The sequence below is a fragment of the Macadamia integrifolia genome, chromosome 4, assembly GCF_013358625.1.
Source record: "Macadamia integrifolia cultivar HAES 741 chromosome 4, SCU_Mint_v3, whole genome shotgun sequence".
Taxonomy (NCBI): Eukaryota; Viridiplantae; Streptophyta; class Magnoliopsida; order Proteales; family Proteaceae; genus Macadamia; species Macadamia integrifolia.
Window position 1 is genome coordinate 26,123,312 of NC_056560.1, and position 18,273 is coordinate 26,141,584.

Genomic DNA, 18,273 nt, shown 5'->3' on the forward strand with positions numbered 1-18,273 from the left:
AACCGCCGCACCAGTGTAGTGAGCATAGGGTAGCTGAGCTAGGAGCCTAGGACATGTGCCCAGATGCTCTCAACTATCCAATGCTCACTGTACCTCACCGCTCGATACAAAAAAAATGCAATCCAAAAATATAGATGTCTACCACTAGTTTTTCTCCTTCTCTCTCCTGTTTTGTATTTAACTGGTGCTCTCCAGCCACCCCCTGCTAGAGAAGGAAAAAAAATTTGCTGCTGCTTGAGTAGTAGCTAAATTCAATTCTTACTACCCGGGCTCATAGCCAAGAAGATGAAATAATTCACTTCCACTTTGGGTTCCCAAATACCCTACTAAATTTTTTCATATTTTCTAAACCACCCTTTAAGATACACTTCTTTTGTTGCTCTTATGCTTTGTGGACAAGTTGCATAATTTTCTAGGAAAACTACTTGGCACAGTGGCCAAGGCACCTTCAATCCATCACCTGCTGTAGAATGGAGATGAGCTCCTAAACTTTACATCTGACCTAATAGGAAGTACTTTCATGAAGTTTAATGAGATGATAGTCAGCCATGCCATCTTACCCCGTAGCAGATTTCAATGAAGGCATAGTTATCCATAGAAGAAGTCCCACAACACTAGGCCAATGAGAGTCGCAGACTGATAAGAACATGTAAAAAGATGATACAACATCCAGGTACCGTTTGACAACGTTCCATTTCTGTCGTTGCTATGTTTTCTTGTTTCAGAAGCGGATAAATAACCTAAAAAGCATTTGATAAAGTTGTTCCATTTCACCCATTTCTAGAAACATAAATCAAAATATATGCCTATTTACAATTATAGAAACAACTTTAACGAAACAAGTCGTCGTTTCCAGAAATGAATTTGAGTGAGAAAAAAGGTTGATATACCCGATAAATCTCGCAACTATTTAAACCTAAAAAGAGGCAACCAAACCTTTTCTCCCTTTTGAGCATCCGACGATACTATTGGATTTTTTAGTCGCGTTATGCCTACAAAAAACATTTCGAGAAACAGGTTTATCAAATACTAAAAAATAAGTTTTTGTTTCTAGAAAGGTGAAAAGTCGTTTCTACTATTTCTAAACCATAATTATTAAATTCGGATTCGGGAATTATTCGGATAAAGAATTATTTAGATTAATACGTTTCATTAATTCAACGATTCGTTCAAAATATCGATCAAAAAAGCAAAGATAATAAAATTCTAGCTCGAATTCGAATTCGAAAATTATTCATTTACAAAAATAAAAAGCAGACAAAAATTCGAATGTTATTTTTAATATTTGCAATACTTGTTTCATATTATCTATCAATTATCATATGTACATAACATAAAAATGATATAAAAATTAAAATTTTAAATTTAAAAAATAAAAATATTATATTTAACTCTTTTTTTTTTTTCTAAACTCATTTCCTATTATTCAAATAATTGAATCAGAGAAAAAGACTGAGAGGGGAGAACTGAGCACAAATTCAACTTGACCCACGCCACCCACCATGCATGTTCACCTTAAAGACTAGCTAAAATAACGACTGTAAAACTTAATCAAACCAAAATAGGATGATAGATTTTTTTTTTGTAGAAGTGCAAAACATTACCTCAGGAAAGATAAGCTTTGTAGATTTCTAATTAAAAAAAATAATAATAACATTAAGATAATAAATACATAATAACCACATTATTTTCTAAAGGTTTACTAACTTATACAAGATAAAGGAATTTTTTTTTTTTCTTAAACATGGGATAAAAATGGGTTATAATTCAGATAAAATTCAATTCGACCGAATTATTTGTGAATTTTTAAAAAGTCTATAAAATTCAAGAATTTTTTATTTGATATTAGACAGAATTATTCGTAAAATTCTGTTTCTCAGAATTATATGCGAATAATTCGGAGAATTTAATATCTAAGTTCTAAACACAAAAACACAGAAACCTTATCTAACAATGCCCCAAAATTACGCAACATGAAATAACCCTTTTAGAACCCCCCCCCCCCCAAAGGAGAAAGGGACCTAATTCAACATCAAAAAACATCCTCAACTCTATATACAACATTTCCTTAATCCAACTATTCTTTTGTATAAAGGCCATTCTCATTCTAAGGATTCTTCGAGGATCGTCTGGGGCCTTCGATCCATCATGGTAAGCATTCGTGAGGCTTCAGAATTGGTGCTGTTATCCCTTCCACATGACAAGGGCTTTCTTTAGTCTGACAAAACCACCTAAAATTCAAGAACCACAGGTTCCCTGAGCATATACTTAAAACTCAAGATACTAGTAGCCGTTGGTGAAATCTTCATACAGAAATTTAATTTCCACCTACGATGCGAGCTTTTTTGCACTTGCAACTGCCTCAACATAGTAATACAACCTCCAAAGTGTCACATTATCCTGCAATAACCCATATGGACTTCAAAATTAGGTCACAACTGTCAAGTGAAAAAGACAACAGGAATAGTTTGACATGGTGCTCCGTTTTTACAATTACCTCAGTCTCCAAATCAATATAGACCTCATCGCAAGGTTGACAATCTGGTGGCCTCTTGCGCAGGATAATTTCTACAATGCGGTCTAGGTTTTTTGACGGGAGCTCCTGAATAAGCTTGCGAAGCTTTTGCTTCTCAGTAATGGTCATTGACCTGGAATCAAGCAGAACCTTTAAAATTCAAAGTAAATGTTACATGAAAAGCTTTAAAAGAAAATTTTCAATAAATGACCCACTCCTCTGAATAAAGCAAAATCAGTTCTCATGGTGATCAAGGTGAGGTTTTTTTTGGGGGAGGGGGAGGGGAAGGGAACAGGTTTTATGGACAGAAACTCATGAATATGGTATCCATGGACAGCCCACTTAGTTGTGCCATACTGCCATGTGCCAGGTGAGATGGAGGCAAGGCCTGAACTTTTGACGACAGCTAGACTTGAAGGTCCCCAACTCGTGTCAAGTTTCAACCCAAATGGAATCTGATCAAGTGGCAGAATACAGCATTGAAAAATCTATGACTACCAAGTACCAACTACCAAGGGATGCATGCCAATGCTTGAACTATCATAAATATCCAATGGTTAGAATTTCCATATCACACTTCAACATGACACTAGGTGGGCCACCCATAGATACTATGTGCACACATACATTAAAAATCACATAAAATCATCCCCTCCTCAAAATCATCACTCACTTGCAAACTCTATCACATAACATAAATTAAAACAAACAGATGGAAGAACGCAAGTAAAGCAAGCAAGCAAACTTCAGTTATGGTAGAAGGGAAATGTTCAGAAGCACAGTCCATTCAGCCTACCAGGCTAGAAACTAGAAGTAAGCATGGTAAGCACAATATATCAAATTATTCCTCAATAAAACATGTGTAAATCACAACCTCGCATCACACGTAAATCAAAACCAAGACTTGCAATTCAGTTGTCTTGTTTAAATTTCCCACCCCTTCCATGATATCTCATATACAAAATCCATTTCATTTTATTCCTTGAGGCTTTGTTTGGTTGCAAAAGGAATGCAATTTTTTTATGTTAAGTGGAATATTTTCCCAGGGGGAATAAGTTTAGATGTTTGATTGCAAGGGAAATATATCTTACACATAGTTTTTAAGGCACTAGTAAGGCGATGCGGTCTAGCGATGGTAAGGCAGTGTTCCGCCTTACGTGAAATGGCGCCTTATGGGGTTTTTAACACATTTTAAAATTACTTAATGAAGATTCCAAATATAGATTTTTTATTGGTAGGTGTATGGCTTTATTAACACTTGAGATGTATGGGATCAACTTTACTCCACCAAAAATAACCAAAATAAATAAAACAAAAACACGATTCACAAACAAGGTTTGAATTTTGTCAAGGGTTTTAAGAAAGGGCTTTGAGAAAGAATCAAAGAACAAGGAAGAACCACTGATCCAAGCGATCATTTTGCTCCGGCAACAGTGAGCTTCATTCTTCTTTGATAGGAGTAGAAATATAATAGATGACCTTAGGGCTTAGGCACTCATTGTGACATCATAGAGGTAAATATAATAAATACTTGTATTTTTTATGTTTTTTTTTCTTTACATTTATAATTTTGTTTCATTTTTATGTATTTATATTACATGTTAATATGTTATGATGATTGATGATTGATGATTGATGAAGATGAACTTAGTTTATTCACTTTATTGATTTGTTTTTTTAATGAATATCTTACATTGGTATGAATATGAACCTTAAATATTTATTTAACATATGAATAATAGGATTCAACTAGGATTTGAGCCAAATAGATTGGCATTATAAAAAAATTACACATGAACGCTTTAGTCAATAAGGTAACGCTTTATGCCCACCGTATCGCTAAGGCGCTCCGAAAGACCCTCAAACACCTCCGTCGCCTTACCACCTTAAAAACTATGATTTTACATGTGCATTTTTTTTCACTTATACATCAAAATTTTTCCCTTGTTATTTCCCTACAAAAATTTGAAGAAAAATTAAAACCCTACTCTCACAATCTCTCTCACACCCCGCTAGCGACTCTCACCGGAAAAGCAAAAATCCCTCGCCTGAAGAAGCTCAGAGGCAAAAGGAGGAGACTCACTTCCCTTCTCACCTTGTTGGTTTGCTCGTAGCTGGGCTATTCATTCTCTTCCTTGGGAGAAGAATTTGGAATCTCAAATCCAACGAAGAGGAGATTCTCAACCTCGCTTGCGACACTGCATTGATTCTCACTCGAAGCTGTAAATATCAGGTTTGATTTCTTTCTTCATTTTGTTCAATTTAAATCAAAATGTGATCAATATTCGTAGCATTGGATACGGAGAAATGGTTCACTCTCTTGCAATCCAAATGGGTTTTCAATCCGACGTGTATTTTTGCAACACATTGATTGAGATGTACGTGAAGCACGGGTGTATTGGTCCTGCTCGTCAAGTGCTTGATGAAATGTATCATAGAGATTTTGTTTCTTGGACATCAATGATTTCTGGGTATGTTTAGGGTAGAAATTATGGTGATGCTTTCAGGTTATTCCATGATATGAAAACGGAGGAATTCAGAACCCAAGTTTGAAGACTTAAAAAGGATTTTTTTTTTTTAATTTCTCATTACACAATTAATGGAGCATCGCTTGGCTAGTCTGTGGACCTTTCTTCTTGACCCATTTTAAAAGGGTTCAACCGTTTTCTTTGCTAGTGATTTACAACCTTGTTTCTTTATTTTGGCCCCATGGTTCTTAAATTTATCGCCCTACATTTTTCAGAGTATCTTCAGCTTCGTCTCTTTGAATTTCTTCCCTTGCTTCCGCAATATGATGAATGGTCTCTAGGACCCTTTAACTTTTCCTATTTCCTCCTTTGAACATGGGCTTTCTTCACCCCACCCCAACTCCCCACCCCAAAAATTCTTCTTCTCCCTCTCTGTTTTCCTTGTTTGGACTCAGTATTTCCATTACATTTTGTTAGGACTTTGGGTCATTTTTAATTTATACTTCATATAGCTGAAACGGTTTTGTTTGTGCTCTAGACTGTATTTTATCTGTAATTATGGATAAATTCTTATTTTATTTCTTCCTTTCTGTAGATTTTTCTGTGTCAAGATCTGTGGTTTTTTTGTTGGTAGTTTTTCCCTGGTTTGTATTGATGGTCTGACCCCTTTTTTTTTGTGTGTGGATTTTTCTAGGTGCAAACTGGTTTGTTTTTATGAGAGATGTAAGTGACAGCTTCTCAGAAGGCCTCAGATTAGCTGCTAACCGATCTTTCAAAGGCTTGTCACCAGCCCAACACTGTGAAGGCTCACTGGTCTTATGCTGTCAACAGCTACTTCCAGAGGAAGAGTCAAGCCTTAAGGACCTGTCATTTCGCAAGTTCTGCCCAAGCTGTCCCAACTGACCCAAGTAAGCTGAAAACCTGAATAGGCCAGGTGCCTCACTCAACTGCTCTCTGTTCCCTCTGATAATATATATTTTTCTCTCTTTTGTTGATATCTTCTTTCTTGTGATCTACAGGCCCTGGTAGGGTATCATCTCCTTTCCTTCGTTCTTTGAGTTTTTTTTTTTTTTTTTCCTCTCACATTTTGGGGGAAGGGATGGTGTTTCAAGCTTGATTGAGAATGTATGTTAATAATTTATCCCCAAAAAAACAAAAAAATGTATGTTAATATGTGTTCTTTGGGGGGAAGGGATGGAGTTTAAGGAAAAGGAAAGTGCTTTAAGACTTTTAATTTTGATAACCTATTATTCCCTCAAATTTTAGATCTGCCATACTTGATGGTGATAAAATTCTGATTCTAATGTAAGAAGAGATTTCTTTTAATTTTGTCAACCCTACAACTCAAGGACCTTGGCAGTCCTTGAAATTTTTATCAATTCAAGGACTTTGTATCAGGCTCCTGTGAGTTCAGTCTAGCTGTTCTACTACTGTTTGAACTTTGAGGAGAACACTAGCTACCTGTCCATAATCCATATAGAGGCTCCTGTAAGAAGCTCCAAGTAAGTTTTAATTTCTATGGAGGTGTTGGTTGTTTTGTTGTTCTAATTCTCTGTAGTTTCTAAACTACTGTGTACTTTTTTTCTCCTCGATAAATTTCTTCCGGAGTCATGTTTGCTTGAAACTTGCTCAACCATATATTCCCCTGTTTGTGGAAGCTTATCAAATCTTCTCTTGATTATTCAGAGCTACCAAATTCTCTCTCTTTATCTGATTGGTGTGGCCGAGCCGAGACACATTTACTAAATCTGTGAAGTAAAGATCCTACTCTTAGTCAATGCCTCAAATCATCAAGAGATGCAATTTGAGAAAAATGGTTTCATATAAACAGTAATGGGACTGGAGATCAGTTGCATATGGCACCGCAAGAAGGGTACAATACTTTAAAGAACTGAGTAGAATTTAGTATTTAGAACTGAGAGGCAGAGAGATTAAGAATGATTGGAACTTTAAAATAAAAGATGAGAGCTTTTAAGGCTATGAGAACTGAGAAGAGGTCAGTGGATCTAGTGTGGATTAATTACCAAAGAATAAAGGGGTGTAATTGGTTACAATTCAGCAAGTTTGGTTGGATTACAAGTTTTTTAAAATTTTACATCTATTTTCCATCCAACCAAACAACTCTGGTAATTTAATTTCACTGCATTTCTGTTGCAACCAAATGACTCAAAAGGGAAAAAAAATTCCCTTCACTTCCTTTCCCTTTCCCATTTCCCATTTTCCTTGCAACCAAACATTGCCTGAAGGAACCATTTGCTTCCAAGGGAAATGCAAATATTTTCTGAGGAAGTGAAATATATTTTACTAGAAAAATCACTTTTGAGGTTTCATTATTACAAAGAAAATAAAGATATTTCTCTAGGAAGTAAAATATTTCCCTTCACAACCATTCTCTTCAATTCCCCTATCCCCACTTCCCTTGCAAGTTGCAACCAAATGGAGCCTGAAGTTCTATCCATGTTAAGGACTCTCATTTGCGCTCATTTATTATTGGTTCATATAACATTACACTGCTGTCAGAATAGATGCCTAGATTTCTCCTAGCAGCAGCATCAGGTTCACAAAACAAGCTAAAAATTATACATTTAAAAACAAGAGTGGACTAATTTCAGGCCAAAAATGTATAAAAGCGGGGTTCTGGAGGTAGGATTATCTTACATCTTAGCCCCATAACTAAACTAACTCAACTAAGTTGTATACCAACCACTTGGCTCAACGGTCAGCCACATGAATCCTATTCCCCCATTTTACTCTACCAGGCTCCAGGGGCCATATCTGCCATACAGTCAAAAGACACATCTTTTGTCACTTAACAACTAAGTCATTATTGACCTCTCCTCTATTCTATCAACAAATAACTACTTCCTCCCATTGCCAACATTAAATCATTAATTATACAAAGTATCCTAAACCATACATTCCAATTAAAAAAAAAAATACTTAAGTAATTTGAACAAAGAAAATATAGATCAAAGTTAAAATGAAGACATTAACTAAAATCAAGAAAATAAATGGTTAAGGGACATCAAAGAGTAATAAGAAGTAAATTACTATTCAGTAAATGCAGTACAAAGAGGATGTTGGAGTACAACTAAAATAGGAAATCAAAAAAAAAAGAGTAATAAGTAGTAGATGCTCCTGCATTACCTCCCATTGGCCTGCACGCTGGCATGGGCCTGCGCCAGCAGGTTACCTTTCTTTTTCCAATATATAAAAGCCTAGAAGGCAGTGTGACCTCTACACTGAGACACAGGAGGGGTGAAATGACTACCCCTGTGACTACCCCTGTCCCCATGAAAAACGGAAATCCCGCAGCTGTTTATGCTTCCGTATGTTCTCCCGTTGGTCCCCATGCTGTTGCAGGGGCCACGCTACCTTTTAGGGAACCTTCTCTCTGTATATGTCATTGTCTACATGCATACCTTGAATCCTGATAGCACAGAGTATCCTTAAGAGACCAACAGACATTAACCCGTCCAGGCAATGCCCGCAGAGTAACATGTTTTTATGGGTTGTGTTCATCTACATGTATTTTCATTTCCTAATACCTCAGAAACCTAACTAACTGCATCTACCTATGGAATAGGAAATATATAATTGAAAATTGTGAAGAATCACTTTGTATTCATTTTTTCCCCTACTTTAGGGTACTCAATCTATCATAGCAGAATGAAAAGCATTATACCTGCTCTTTGACATCACAATATCTAGAAGTTCTTCAAGCTGCTGCTCCATGTGCCCTAGCTGAAAATAGAAGACTTGACTTTAGTGTGGCAAACATAGTACCTTGAAGATTCCTGATATAGCACATGCCCGTCACACAAATGACTCAAAACAGCACTTAATAATCCGCATGATTACACAGATTTCTGCTTGCCCATTTGAATTTTCAACTTCGAAGGAACTCAAGAGTTTACCTTTGCAAATAATTCATCAGAATATTTCTTAATAGTTTCCTCAACCTCCAATCCACCAAATTCTAGAATAACCCGCAGATCGTCATCCACCTGCAAGATGAGAAGAAAAAAGGGGGAGGGGAAGTCAGTGCCCCCCCTCACTGTCTATTTTATTTTATTTTTTTAGGAAAAAGTAGGCGATCTTCTAAGTTACGAACAACACTAAAAGAAATTTATGCATTTGAAACCAAACCATAAGCAAGTTGATTTCGAACTAAATGATCACTAAGAAGAATTTTTATGAGTTCCAGGTTAGCTAAGCACACCGAGCGTCTTCTCTGCATGATGCATGCACATGTGTGTGCCTTATTCTGCATGATGCAGTTAGAAATAAGGAGGACTAAGGTTAGAGATGAGGGAAGAAGAGAGAAGAGAGGAAGAGAAGAAGGGAAATGAGAGTAAAACGTGGGGTAGGATTCTTGCTCTTTCCCACATATGTTAAGTTCAAACAAGTCTAAGGAATATTACATAGACTTCCCTAGGGAGGTGAAAGGAAAAATACAACTTAGGACAATATAATATAAAAATAGGTCCTACACTACCCCTATTACATAAACTCCAACACTACCCCTTAGCACATTTGGTGCAACTAGTGCCTTAAGTTTTCATAGCGACGTCCTTGCATATCATCGTGATGTTTTTCCCAATAAAATTCAGTTTCCTCACTGTATCAATTATGTGCCCAGCTGTGGCAATTTTCAGTTCTATGCTTAAAATAAAGTTAATACCAGTAATCTAAAAATAAATGCAGGGAAGAAGATGTAGAAATTAATACAAGGAGCAGCAGCATATGATACAGACCCCTTCACAACCTGCTGTCTCCGCAGGCATTTTGCTACCAATCAATGAAGGGGAAGAGGATTTCTTCTGCTTCTTACATGAAGGTTGGCTCAATTCCGCACTGGATACACTTGAACTGCTTGGTAAACCGTCTTTTTCCCTTAGATGTGTTTTTATTTTGCACATAGCCATAACAGGAGCTACCATCTGCATTCATGCTGTTATATCAATGGCATAGAACTCTTGAGCATTGGGAGACCTATCATGAGGTGGCACATGTTTGCTAGAAATGAATGACATGAAATCAAGAAAGCATCCACACTATTCAATATTCTAATATTTATATATATACAAAAAAAAAAAAAAAAAAAAAAAACATTTTATGAAAATAAGTTCGACTAGTGAAAATCGAAACATCTTTTTTGGGTCATATCATACGGTCGTCTGAACAATGGTGAATAAAAAACCAGCACTCAATTGAATGAAATCCTAGAAGGCCACAGGAAAATCCAGGAAATTTTCTTGAGACCCACATAGCATACGTAGACAAACACGTATACACATTATGGTAGAATTCCACCAAAAATATTGTTGTACTCTATATATCATACATAATGCCCACTCAATCCACCTCACTGAACCACCTTGACAGGTGCTACAATCCCCAAAAATATGTAGGGTATCATAAATTGTCACCAAAATTAACACACTGGCATCTTCTGCCTATTCAAGTTCACTCGTTTCCGCCTTGCATTTCTGCAATATGCTCCAAGCAAGATGACCCTTCGTCACCAGAATATGTCAGCAGGCCCCATAAACCATGTCAAATCAGATTGATATAGACGTTGCATCCACATATACAAGAAAGGAATAAAGCATTTGAATATACCTCATCAACTTCTTGATTCAGTAATAGCACACTTTCCTTGAGAGATGCCTTTAATCTTTCTCTCTTAAAGTCTGGTAATCCAGCTCCTATGCCATCAGCAAATAAAGAACTGGAAGTAGCAATTTTCTTTGATTCTATACCACAGTCATCACGTATGCCCTCAGCTTTGGGCTTTGCACACATCGCAGATAAGTCATGAGTTTGAGAGGAGAATGGTGAAAGAAATTCCTCATTTTGAGATAAAAACCCAACTATTTCCCGCATATGGTAACCAAAGTAATTAGGTCCAGGTTCCTTATGTTCAGCATGAGGAACTGAAGCTTCTGACATCATAAGCCTGCTAACACTGCATAAAACAGATTATTTTTTATCAGTTTAGACTTTTCTTTTGGGGATGGGGAGGAGGGAAGGGTAGCATTCAATAAACTAAGCAAGTGGGGGAAATTTTGGAATTTTATCATATGGATTAATCAAGAACATCTTCCAAGAGGGACTGATGAATAGTTTGCACAGAAACAGTCGACTCAAACAAATCATACCATGAACACAATGACAAATGTAAAGAGAGCACAAGCAAGTGGGTGAAAATTTGGAATTTTATCATATGGATTAATCAAGAACATCTTCCAAGAGGGACTGATGAATAGTTTGCACAAAAACAGTCAACTCAAATAAATCATACCATGAACAAAACGACAAATGTAAAGAGAGCACAAGGCTACAGCTTGGCTCCCCCCCCCCCTTTTCTTTCTTTCTTTCTCTTTTTTTACCTTTTAAGAGGCCAAACCATGAAATTCATTTGACTCTCACAGCATCTCCATACTTACCAGATTACTACTCTCAGACCTAATTTTGAAGATTCTCTCAAAGTTACAGGAATGCTACTCACAACTCTGTTGAATTTTTTTTTATTTGATTTTTAAAAATAATAATTATGTTCACAGGGGAGCCATCGGGGTACAGCACATATGTCCCAGAATCTCAAGTCGATTCGATAAATGCTATACCCCTTTGCACAAAGAATACTTTCTACTTTCTGTTTGATGAACTGTTGCTTGCAAAGTGGGGCTTCATTTGATCCACAAAGATAGCTCTGAATCACAGACCTCAGATTTAAGAAACTGAAAATTTTATTCTTTAAACCATTGTGGGGGCCCGCATGCCTGTAATAGTTGTCAAGGCATTGCCTAGGCGTCCAAGCTCTTTCTTAGGTCCAAGGTGACAACATGTGTTTAAACATCATGAGTTTCCGTTGATTTTTGTTTATTGCTTTGTGTTTTTACGAATATTCTTATACTATATCCTTGGCTTCATTTATTATACGCATAAATATATAATAATGCATGGATATGACTCCTATGTTGTAAATAAACATAATTATATAAGATTATCATTTATATATTACATATCATTAATGCACGTCTAGGTGGATGCCTTGTCCCCAAGCAACCCCTCCAATGCCTTGGGTCACCTAGTCATCTTGACAACTATAATGCCAGGACATGTACTTATAGCTACTCCAAAAGCTTGTGATTGGTTTAAGAGAAAATTTACATCATCCAATCAAAAGGAAATGAAATGTATGTTCCATCATCCAACCAATAAGACCGACCTCCATCATCCAACCATTGGAAATAAGACGTTCCATCATCCAACCCAATAGAAAATAAGGCCTTCCATCATCCAACCAATAGGAAAGGTCCACTCTGACTCATTACATCATCCTGCCAATAGAAGAGCTCTACACGACCTAAAGACTTAACCAATATGAAAAAGATAACCAGATCAAAATAGAATAAATTACTCTTAATCCAAGAGAAACTTTACAATAAAAAAAAACGAAAATAAACCTGTTGAATACCCCAAAACTAATAAATCTTGCATTGTCCATTTAAGTACAAAAAAAAAAAACCCCTTGGAGAAAAGGCCCAACACACATGTAACCTAACTCAAGGCTTATTTTCACTAAATAAGCCCACTTTTTGATTTATCTGCAACACCTAAGGCCAAGAAGAAAAGAATCAAAAACTTGATAAGTATTATTTCTTCACCTACAATGGGCAGCACTTGCCACTAACTTGGTAAAACTTCAACATTCAATCAAATGGTTATCATATTTAACTCAGATCTGTAAGAAATTCCGCAAAACAAATAACACCAATAAGAGAGGGATAAGCGACTAGAAGAAAAGGGTTAGGGAATCATGGAGAATAATAAATATCATGTTTCAATTAGAGGCAGGGGTCAAGTGGTAAGGCCAAATAAGAGTTAGTTTTTTTGTAAAATCCAAAAAATGATGATGAGAACAACAAATGTTTACGACATATCCCTACATAAAGCTTATTTTCTGTTTTTGACAGGAAGGCTAGGGCTTTCATTGGAACAGAAACATATAAAATATTACGGGACATCCCAGCATATATTGTATTCATATTACTACTACTTCAACTTCAAACTTTTCCTAAATTTTATTTTTCAGCTTGGTAAAATGGACATATTGTAGCCAAATAGAACTGATACTGTCAAATCTTTCATATATTACCAAGTCTCTCTTCTATCAAGTGTAGCTTGAAATACTTAGTCCCATAAAGATTATCAATTCAACAAACCTCACTTTTCAAGGAGTTTGTTATTGCACTGATCAGCCAATCAATGAAAATTGTTCTTTCAAAATCTCCCTAAGTAGATTTACTACCACCATATTAAATTCCCCATACTATTAATGCACCATCTTTATAAATGAGTAATTGTTTGCAATAGTGAATTAGGGTGTCCGAAGTACATGAACAGTAGAGATTTCAGCCATATTAGATACATTATAAATGAAGATGATGATGTATTAACAAGTGAAGAGGAGATTAAACAGAAATGGAAAATTTGTTTTTACAACTTAATAAATGAAAACTATACAAGTAATAGCATTTTAGAAGGTTGTAATTATAACAATATAAGAACCAAGAAATCAGTACAACATATGCGAGGAAGTGGGATCCCTACCATGAGCCAAGGTCCACATACTTATAACTTCAACAACAACCAACAACATCATCCAAAACCTTATCCCAACTTAATAGGGTCGGTTACATGGGGATTCCAAGCAAGGACGAGTGCAAGGATCCATACAAAAAGATTGACGGATTATAGCTAATTATAATAAGTGTCGGTTGCCAACCTAACGCACCACTACAAATCAGCCACAGGCTAATGACGACAGACTATAATAAGGTACCGGTTGTCTACCTGACATACCATATAGATCGGTCATGCCAAAGCATCCCACATGCATTACGTCCACCACCAAAATAATCCATCACCCAACGTACTTTCATAAAAGGAGGAATGAGATAACGAATTTTCGATAGTCCCACTAAGCATAAAAGTAACAACTCGAACACACAACTCCACATTGACAATTATGTAACGCAACACACAACTCCGCATTAAAGACTAAAAATGAAACCCACAACTCGAGCCAGCGGTATCTGTGAATAGAGATTCAATGCACCAGCATAAAGCCCACAATCACAAGGAAACCAATAGCCACTCACGTGCATTACGTCCACTACCATTAATCCATTCATGTGCGTTACAATTAACTTAACATGCATAACTTCATAAGATGTAAATTACAAATAATAACACCTTAACATAATTACAACTAATTAAAATTAAACCCAACCAATAATAAAGACATAAAAGAAGACCTCATATGCAGACAATATAACACTTCCCCTCAAGCTTGGAGCATACACATCTCCCATGCTCAGTTTATAACCACCACTAAAAAATATGGGGCCTAAACAACGCCTTAGTGAACATATCACCTAGTTACCACAAACAAACGTACAATATCCAATGGTAGATTTATGATGGTGCATCAACATCAGAGTTCCTACAATAATAGTATGAACATGATGCCAACAAATAAGACCTTCTTTTTTGGGTGAATTAATAAATGCATTAAAAGGAGGAGGGAAAATATATCCCCCAAGGGAGATTACAAACCCTATAAGGGTAACCAAAGTCCAAAAGGGCAACAACCAAGGCTCAGTGGGCTTGAGGAGTGGATGTGACATGTCTAAAACAACACAAGGCCCACAAGGGCAAAAACAAGAGAGCCAAAAGCCCAACAACTTACAATTCAAAAGCCCACATGGGCTGAACAGGAACCCAAAAGCCCAAGGAGAGGAGGGGGCAAACTAGGAAATTTGGAGGTAGCGTTCCACCAAACCCTACCAACAAGTCTCAATACTTCAACTTCCTGAATCGGAGTTCCAACGAAAAAGGCAGGCACGGCGACAAGGCACGGGCCCTACGGAGGGCCACGGCCAAGAGAGAATCTGGCCTCGCAGAGGAGACATCCGCGAAGGGGGGCGTGGGCCCTTTGGAGGGCATCGACGAGGCGGTTGTAGGGAGAACATGACTGGCAACCTTACAGGTTGCAAGCCATGCAAAGAGCTTGCCAAAATCATTGAGACAACGTTGGTCTGCCATGGATCAAGAAGAGAGCATGGCTAGGTTAGCGGCACCAAAGCACACTCGAACAGCATAGGGACTCAAGGATGAGCACCAACATACCCAGCGAGCGTTGGCGAAGGGGGAGGATCCAATGAGTCATTTCGAGAGCAGGTCAGAGCAACGGACGGTGACTTAGCTATGCTCAAACAAAGCAGCAACTCGAGTAAGAGCAACGGCAAGCCTAGAGCTCGCCGGCGGAAGGACCCAGCAATTCTAGCAGGGAGGATCAGAGACAGGAGTGGAAAGAATGGGGAGGCGGCTAGGGTGGATCGCGACCTCCCGAACATGTGAGAAGAAGAACAGGAAGGAGAGCAGAGGATGCGAGGGAGAGGGAGAGGATGAGGGAAGAAGAAGAGGAAGGAGGGGGAGGGGGAGGGGGAGGGGGAGAAGCCCGGCAGGAGGCCAGGCTGCTTCAAGCGGTGGCACTGATAGGGTTCCTATTATTCTCGCGAGCGTTAGGAAAGAACGAGAGTTGAAAAAAAAATGACAAAACTCAACAAATAAGACCTTACTTAGGTGTACCTTTAAGATATCTCGAATGAAACATGCAACATCCCAATGATGTTTGTTTAGGATTTTCCATAAACTAACTAATACCACCAACGACGAATGAAATATCTAATCACCTAATAGTAAGATAAATAAGTATCCCAACCAATTGTTTGTACTAATGGTTATCCACAATTTTTTGTCATCACACGCCCTAAGTTTCAGATTAGGATCCATAGGATTATCAACAATCTTAGAGCCCACGTGCCGCTTAGATAGAAGATTGGTCACATACTTTCTTTGAAACAAATTGTAAATCTTTCATCTAAAAATGTTAATGTAAATACGCCTTGACATCTTCAATCCCACAAGTGTCATTCGCGAAGATAATAATGTCATCAACATACACAACAAAAGGGAAAATAAATAGCTTAAGACTAATAACAAATATGGCTCTAAATAGAGCTTATTGGAGAAAGATCCTTATAGACGACCCCATTTAGGGATACAACTAAATTAGGTTGAATGATTGCAATAGTGAATGAACGTATCATGGTATTAAAAAGATGTCCCGCTAACCACAAAGTATCATGTAAATTGGATGAAGAAAAAAGTAATAATCATGGTATTCTCCCTCAAGCTACATTTGGTTGATTACTTGCTTTCCTTCGCAATATGGAAAAGCAAAAATGGAAATGCAACCATTTGGTTAGATAAATGGGGTAAACCGAACAAAAAATAATTGTTATTAGGAAAGGTTATTCTTGGCTTTGTGTCTTTATTTGTTTCATGGGAAACTAGAGGGAAAAAGAAATTGTGAGAAAACTGGTCATAAGGGGTTTCTCCTCTCCCTCTCACAAAGTGGGGCATAGCTAAACACAATTCATAGACAAAAGGAAATGATGGATCTTGTATTATACTTTCACATGAATTTTCTAGCAAGCTAGCAACTAGTGAAAGAAAATGTGTCTTTTCTTTTGCTTTTCTTTCATTTGAGAAAGCAAGGAAGTAAAGCCTTAGGCCTCATTTGTCTCAACCAAAAATGTTGTATAGGAATTACTCAACAGAAAAATAAGTTGTATTGGTTTGAAATTTCAAAAATTATAAAGTGGAAATACAATACAAAATTATACAATATTAGTTGTACTTCAAATTAATAGATATTGTTTTACAAAAAATATCAAGGATGATTTAACCGAAAACATTCAAGACGAGGTACTACGGTGTATGCTCTTTGTTGATGACATTGTTTTAATAGATGAGATAAAAGCAAGGATTGATGCCAAGTTGGGTTAATTGAGATCAACCTTAGAATCTAATGGTTTTAAGATAAGTAGAACGAAGACGGAGTATATGATGTGTAACATTAGTTACTATGATGGATAACAAAATGGTAAAAAATGAGGAGATATGCTGCAAAGCAATTATTTTGAACATCAAGGGTCAACCATAAATAAAAAAGATATAAAGGATGACATTTCACGGAACATTAAAGTGGGATGAATGAAATATAGAGGTAAGTCTGGAGAGTTGTGTGACCGTCACTAGCCGACGTATTCCTTTAAAGCTTAAAGAAAAATTCTATGAGGCTGTTGTATGACTGGCCATGCTATATAGGCCAAAATGTTGGGCAGTTATGAAATTGTCATATAAATAAGCTATGTATAACAAAGATGAGGGTGTTGGGCTGAATATGTGGCAAAACTAGAAAGAATAAAGTAAAGAATGATCATGTTAGAGCTGATTTGGGAGTTCACCCTATTCATGATAAGCTTTGCAAAAGTCATTTGAGGTGGCATGACATATTCAACGGAGGCCTTGAGATGAACAGTAAGGAGTGACCTAATTCAGGTTGAAGGAACTAAAAGAACTAGGGGCCAGCCTAAAATGACTATAAAAAAAATAGTGAGGAAAGACTTGCATAGTTTAGGTTTTATCCTAGGTATAACCATGAATAAAGCCGATTGGATGGTAAGGATCCATATAGCCGACCCCATTTAGGTGAGATTTTTCTGAGTTACTATTATTTGTGTTCTTTTCCTTTTACTGCTCTTTTTGTCTTTACATAGATCCATGTAGCCAACCCCATTTAGTTGGTATAAAGCTGAGTTGCTTTACAAAAAGTAAGGTCGTCACAATATGGTCTATTCTGCATTTACAACTCATATAGGACACTAACCCCATCATATAGCTGGCTCTTTTCCTCACTCACCCACGTTCAAATATGCTTCTTAATCATTAAAACCCAATAAAGAACAAATGGTTAAAAATAGTTTATTTATAAATATTAATGAGTTTCAACAGTTTTTTCCGTTCAAACCATAGTTTTTAAGGCGGTAAGGCGACGGAGGAGTTTGAGGGTCTTTCAGAACGCCTTAGCGATAAGGAGGGCATAAAGCGTCGCCTTATCGACTAAAGCGTTCATGTGTAATTTTTTTATAAAACCAATCTATTTGGCTCAAATCCTAGTTGAATCCTATTACTCATATGTTAAATAAATATTAAATGTTCATATTCCTACCAATGTAAGATATTCATCAAGAAAACAAATCAATAAAGTGAATAAACTAAGTTCATCTTCATCAATCATCAATCATCAATCATCAATCATCAATCATCAATCATCAATCATCATAACATATTAACATATAATATAAA

At 36.8% G+C, this 18,273-nt stretch overlaps 1 protein-coding gene across 6 annotated transcripts in view; it reads right to left on the minus strand.

Moving 5' to 3' along the window:
• Window positions 1-1,818: 1,818 nt before the first annotated feature.
• The window catches only part of LOC122076725, a 22,281-nt gene continuing 5,826 nt past the window's right edge, over window positions 1,819-18,273 (minus strand). The window contains exons 2-9 of one of the 6 annotated variants that reach the window (XM_042642203.1): window positions 10,609-10,954; window positions 9,741-9,926; window positions 9,163-9,250; window positions 8,901-8,992; window positions 8,669-8,727; window positions 2,498-2,648; window positions 2,333-2,400; window positions 1,819-2,231 (exon numbers count right to left, since the gene is read on the minus strand). In XM_042642203.1, the coding sequence (XP_042498137.1) occupies window positions 2,147-2,231; window positions 2,333-2,400; window positions 2,498-2,648; window positions 8,669-8,727; window positions 8,901-8,992; window positions 9,163-9,250; window positions 9,741-9,926; window positions 10,609-10,941 (1,062 nt within the window). In that variant the 5' untranslated portion in view covers window positions 10,942-10,954 and the 3' untranslated portion in view covers window positions 1,819-2,146. Of the gene's footprint in view, window positions 2,232-2,291; window positions 2,401-2,497; window positions 2,649-8,668; window positions 8,728-8,900; window positions 8,993-9,162; window positions 9,251-9,740; window positions 9,979-10,608; window positions 10,955-18,273 lie in introns of those variants that run through there. The other 5 variants (XM_042642205.1, XM_042642204.1, XM_042642208.1 and 2 more) reach the window with 5 other exon arrangements.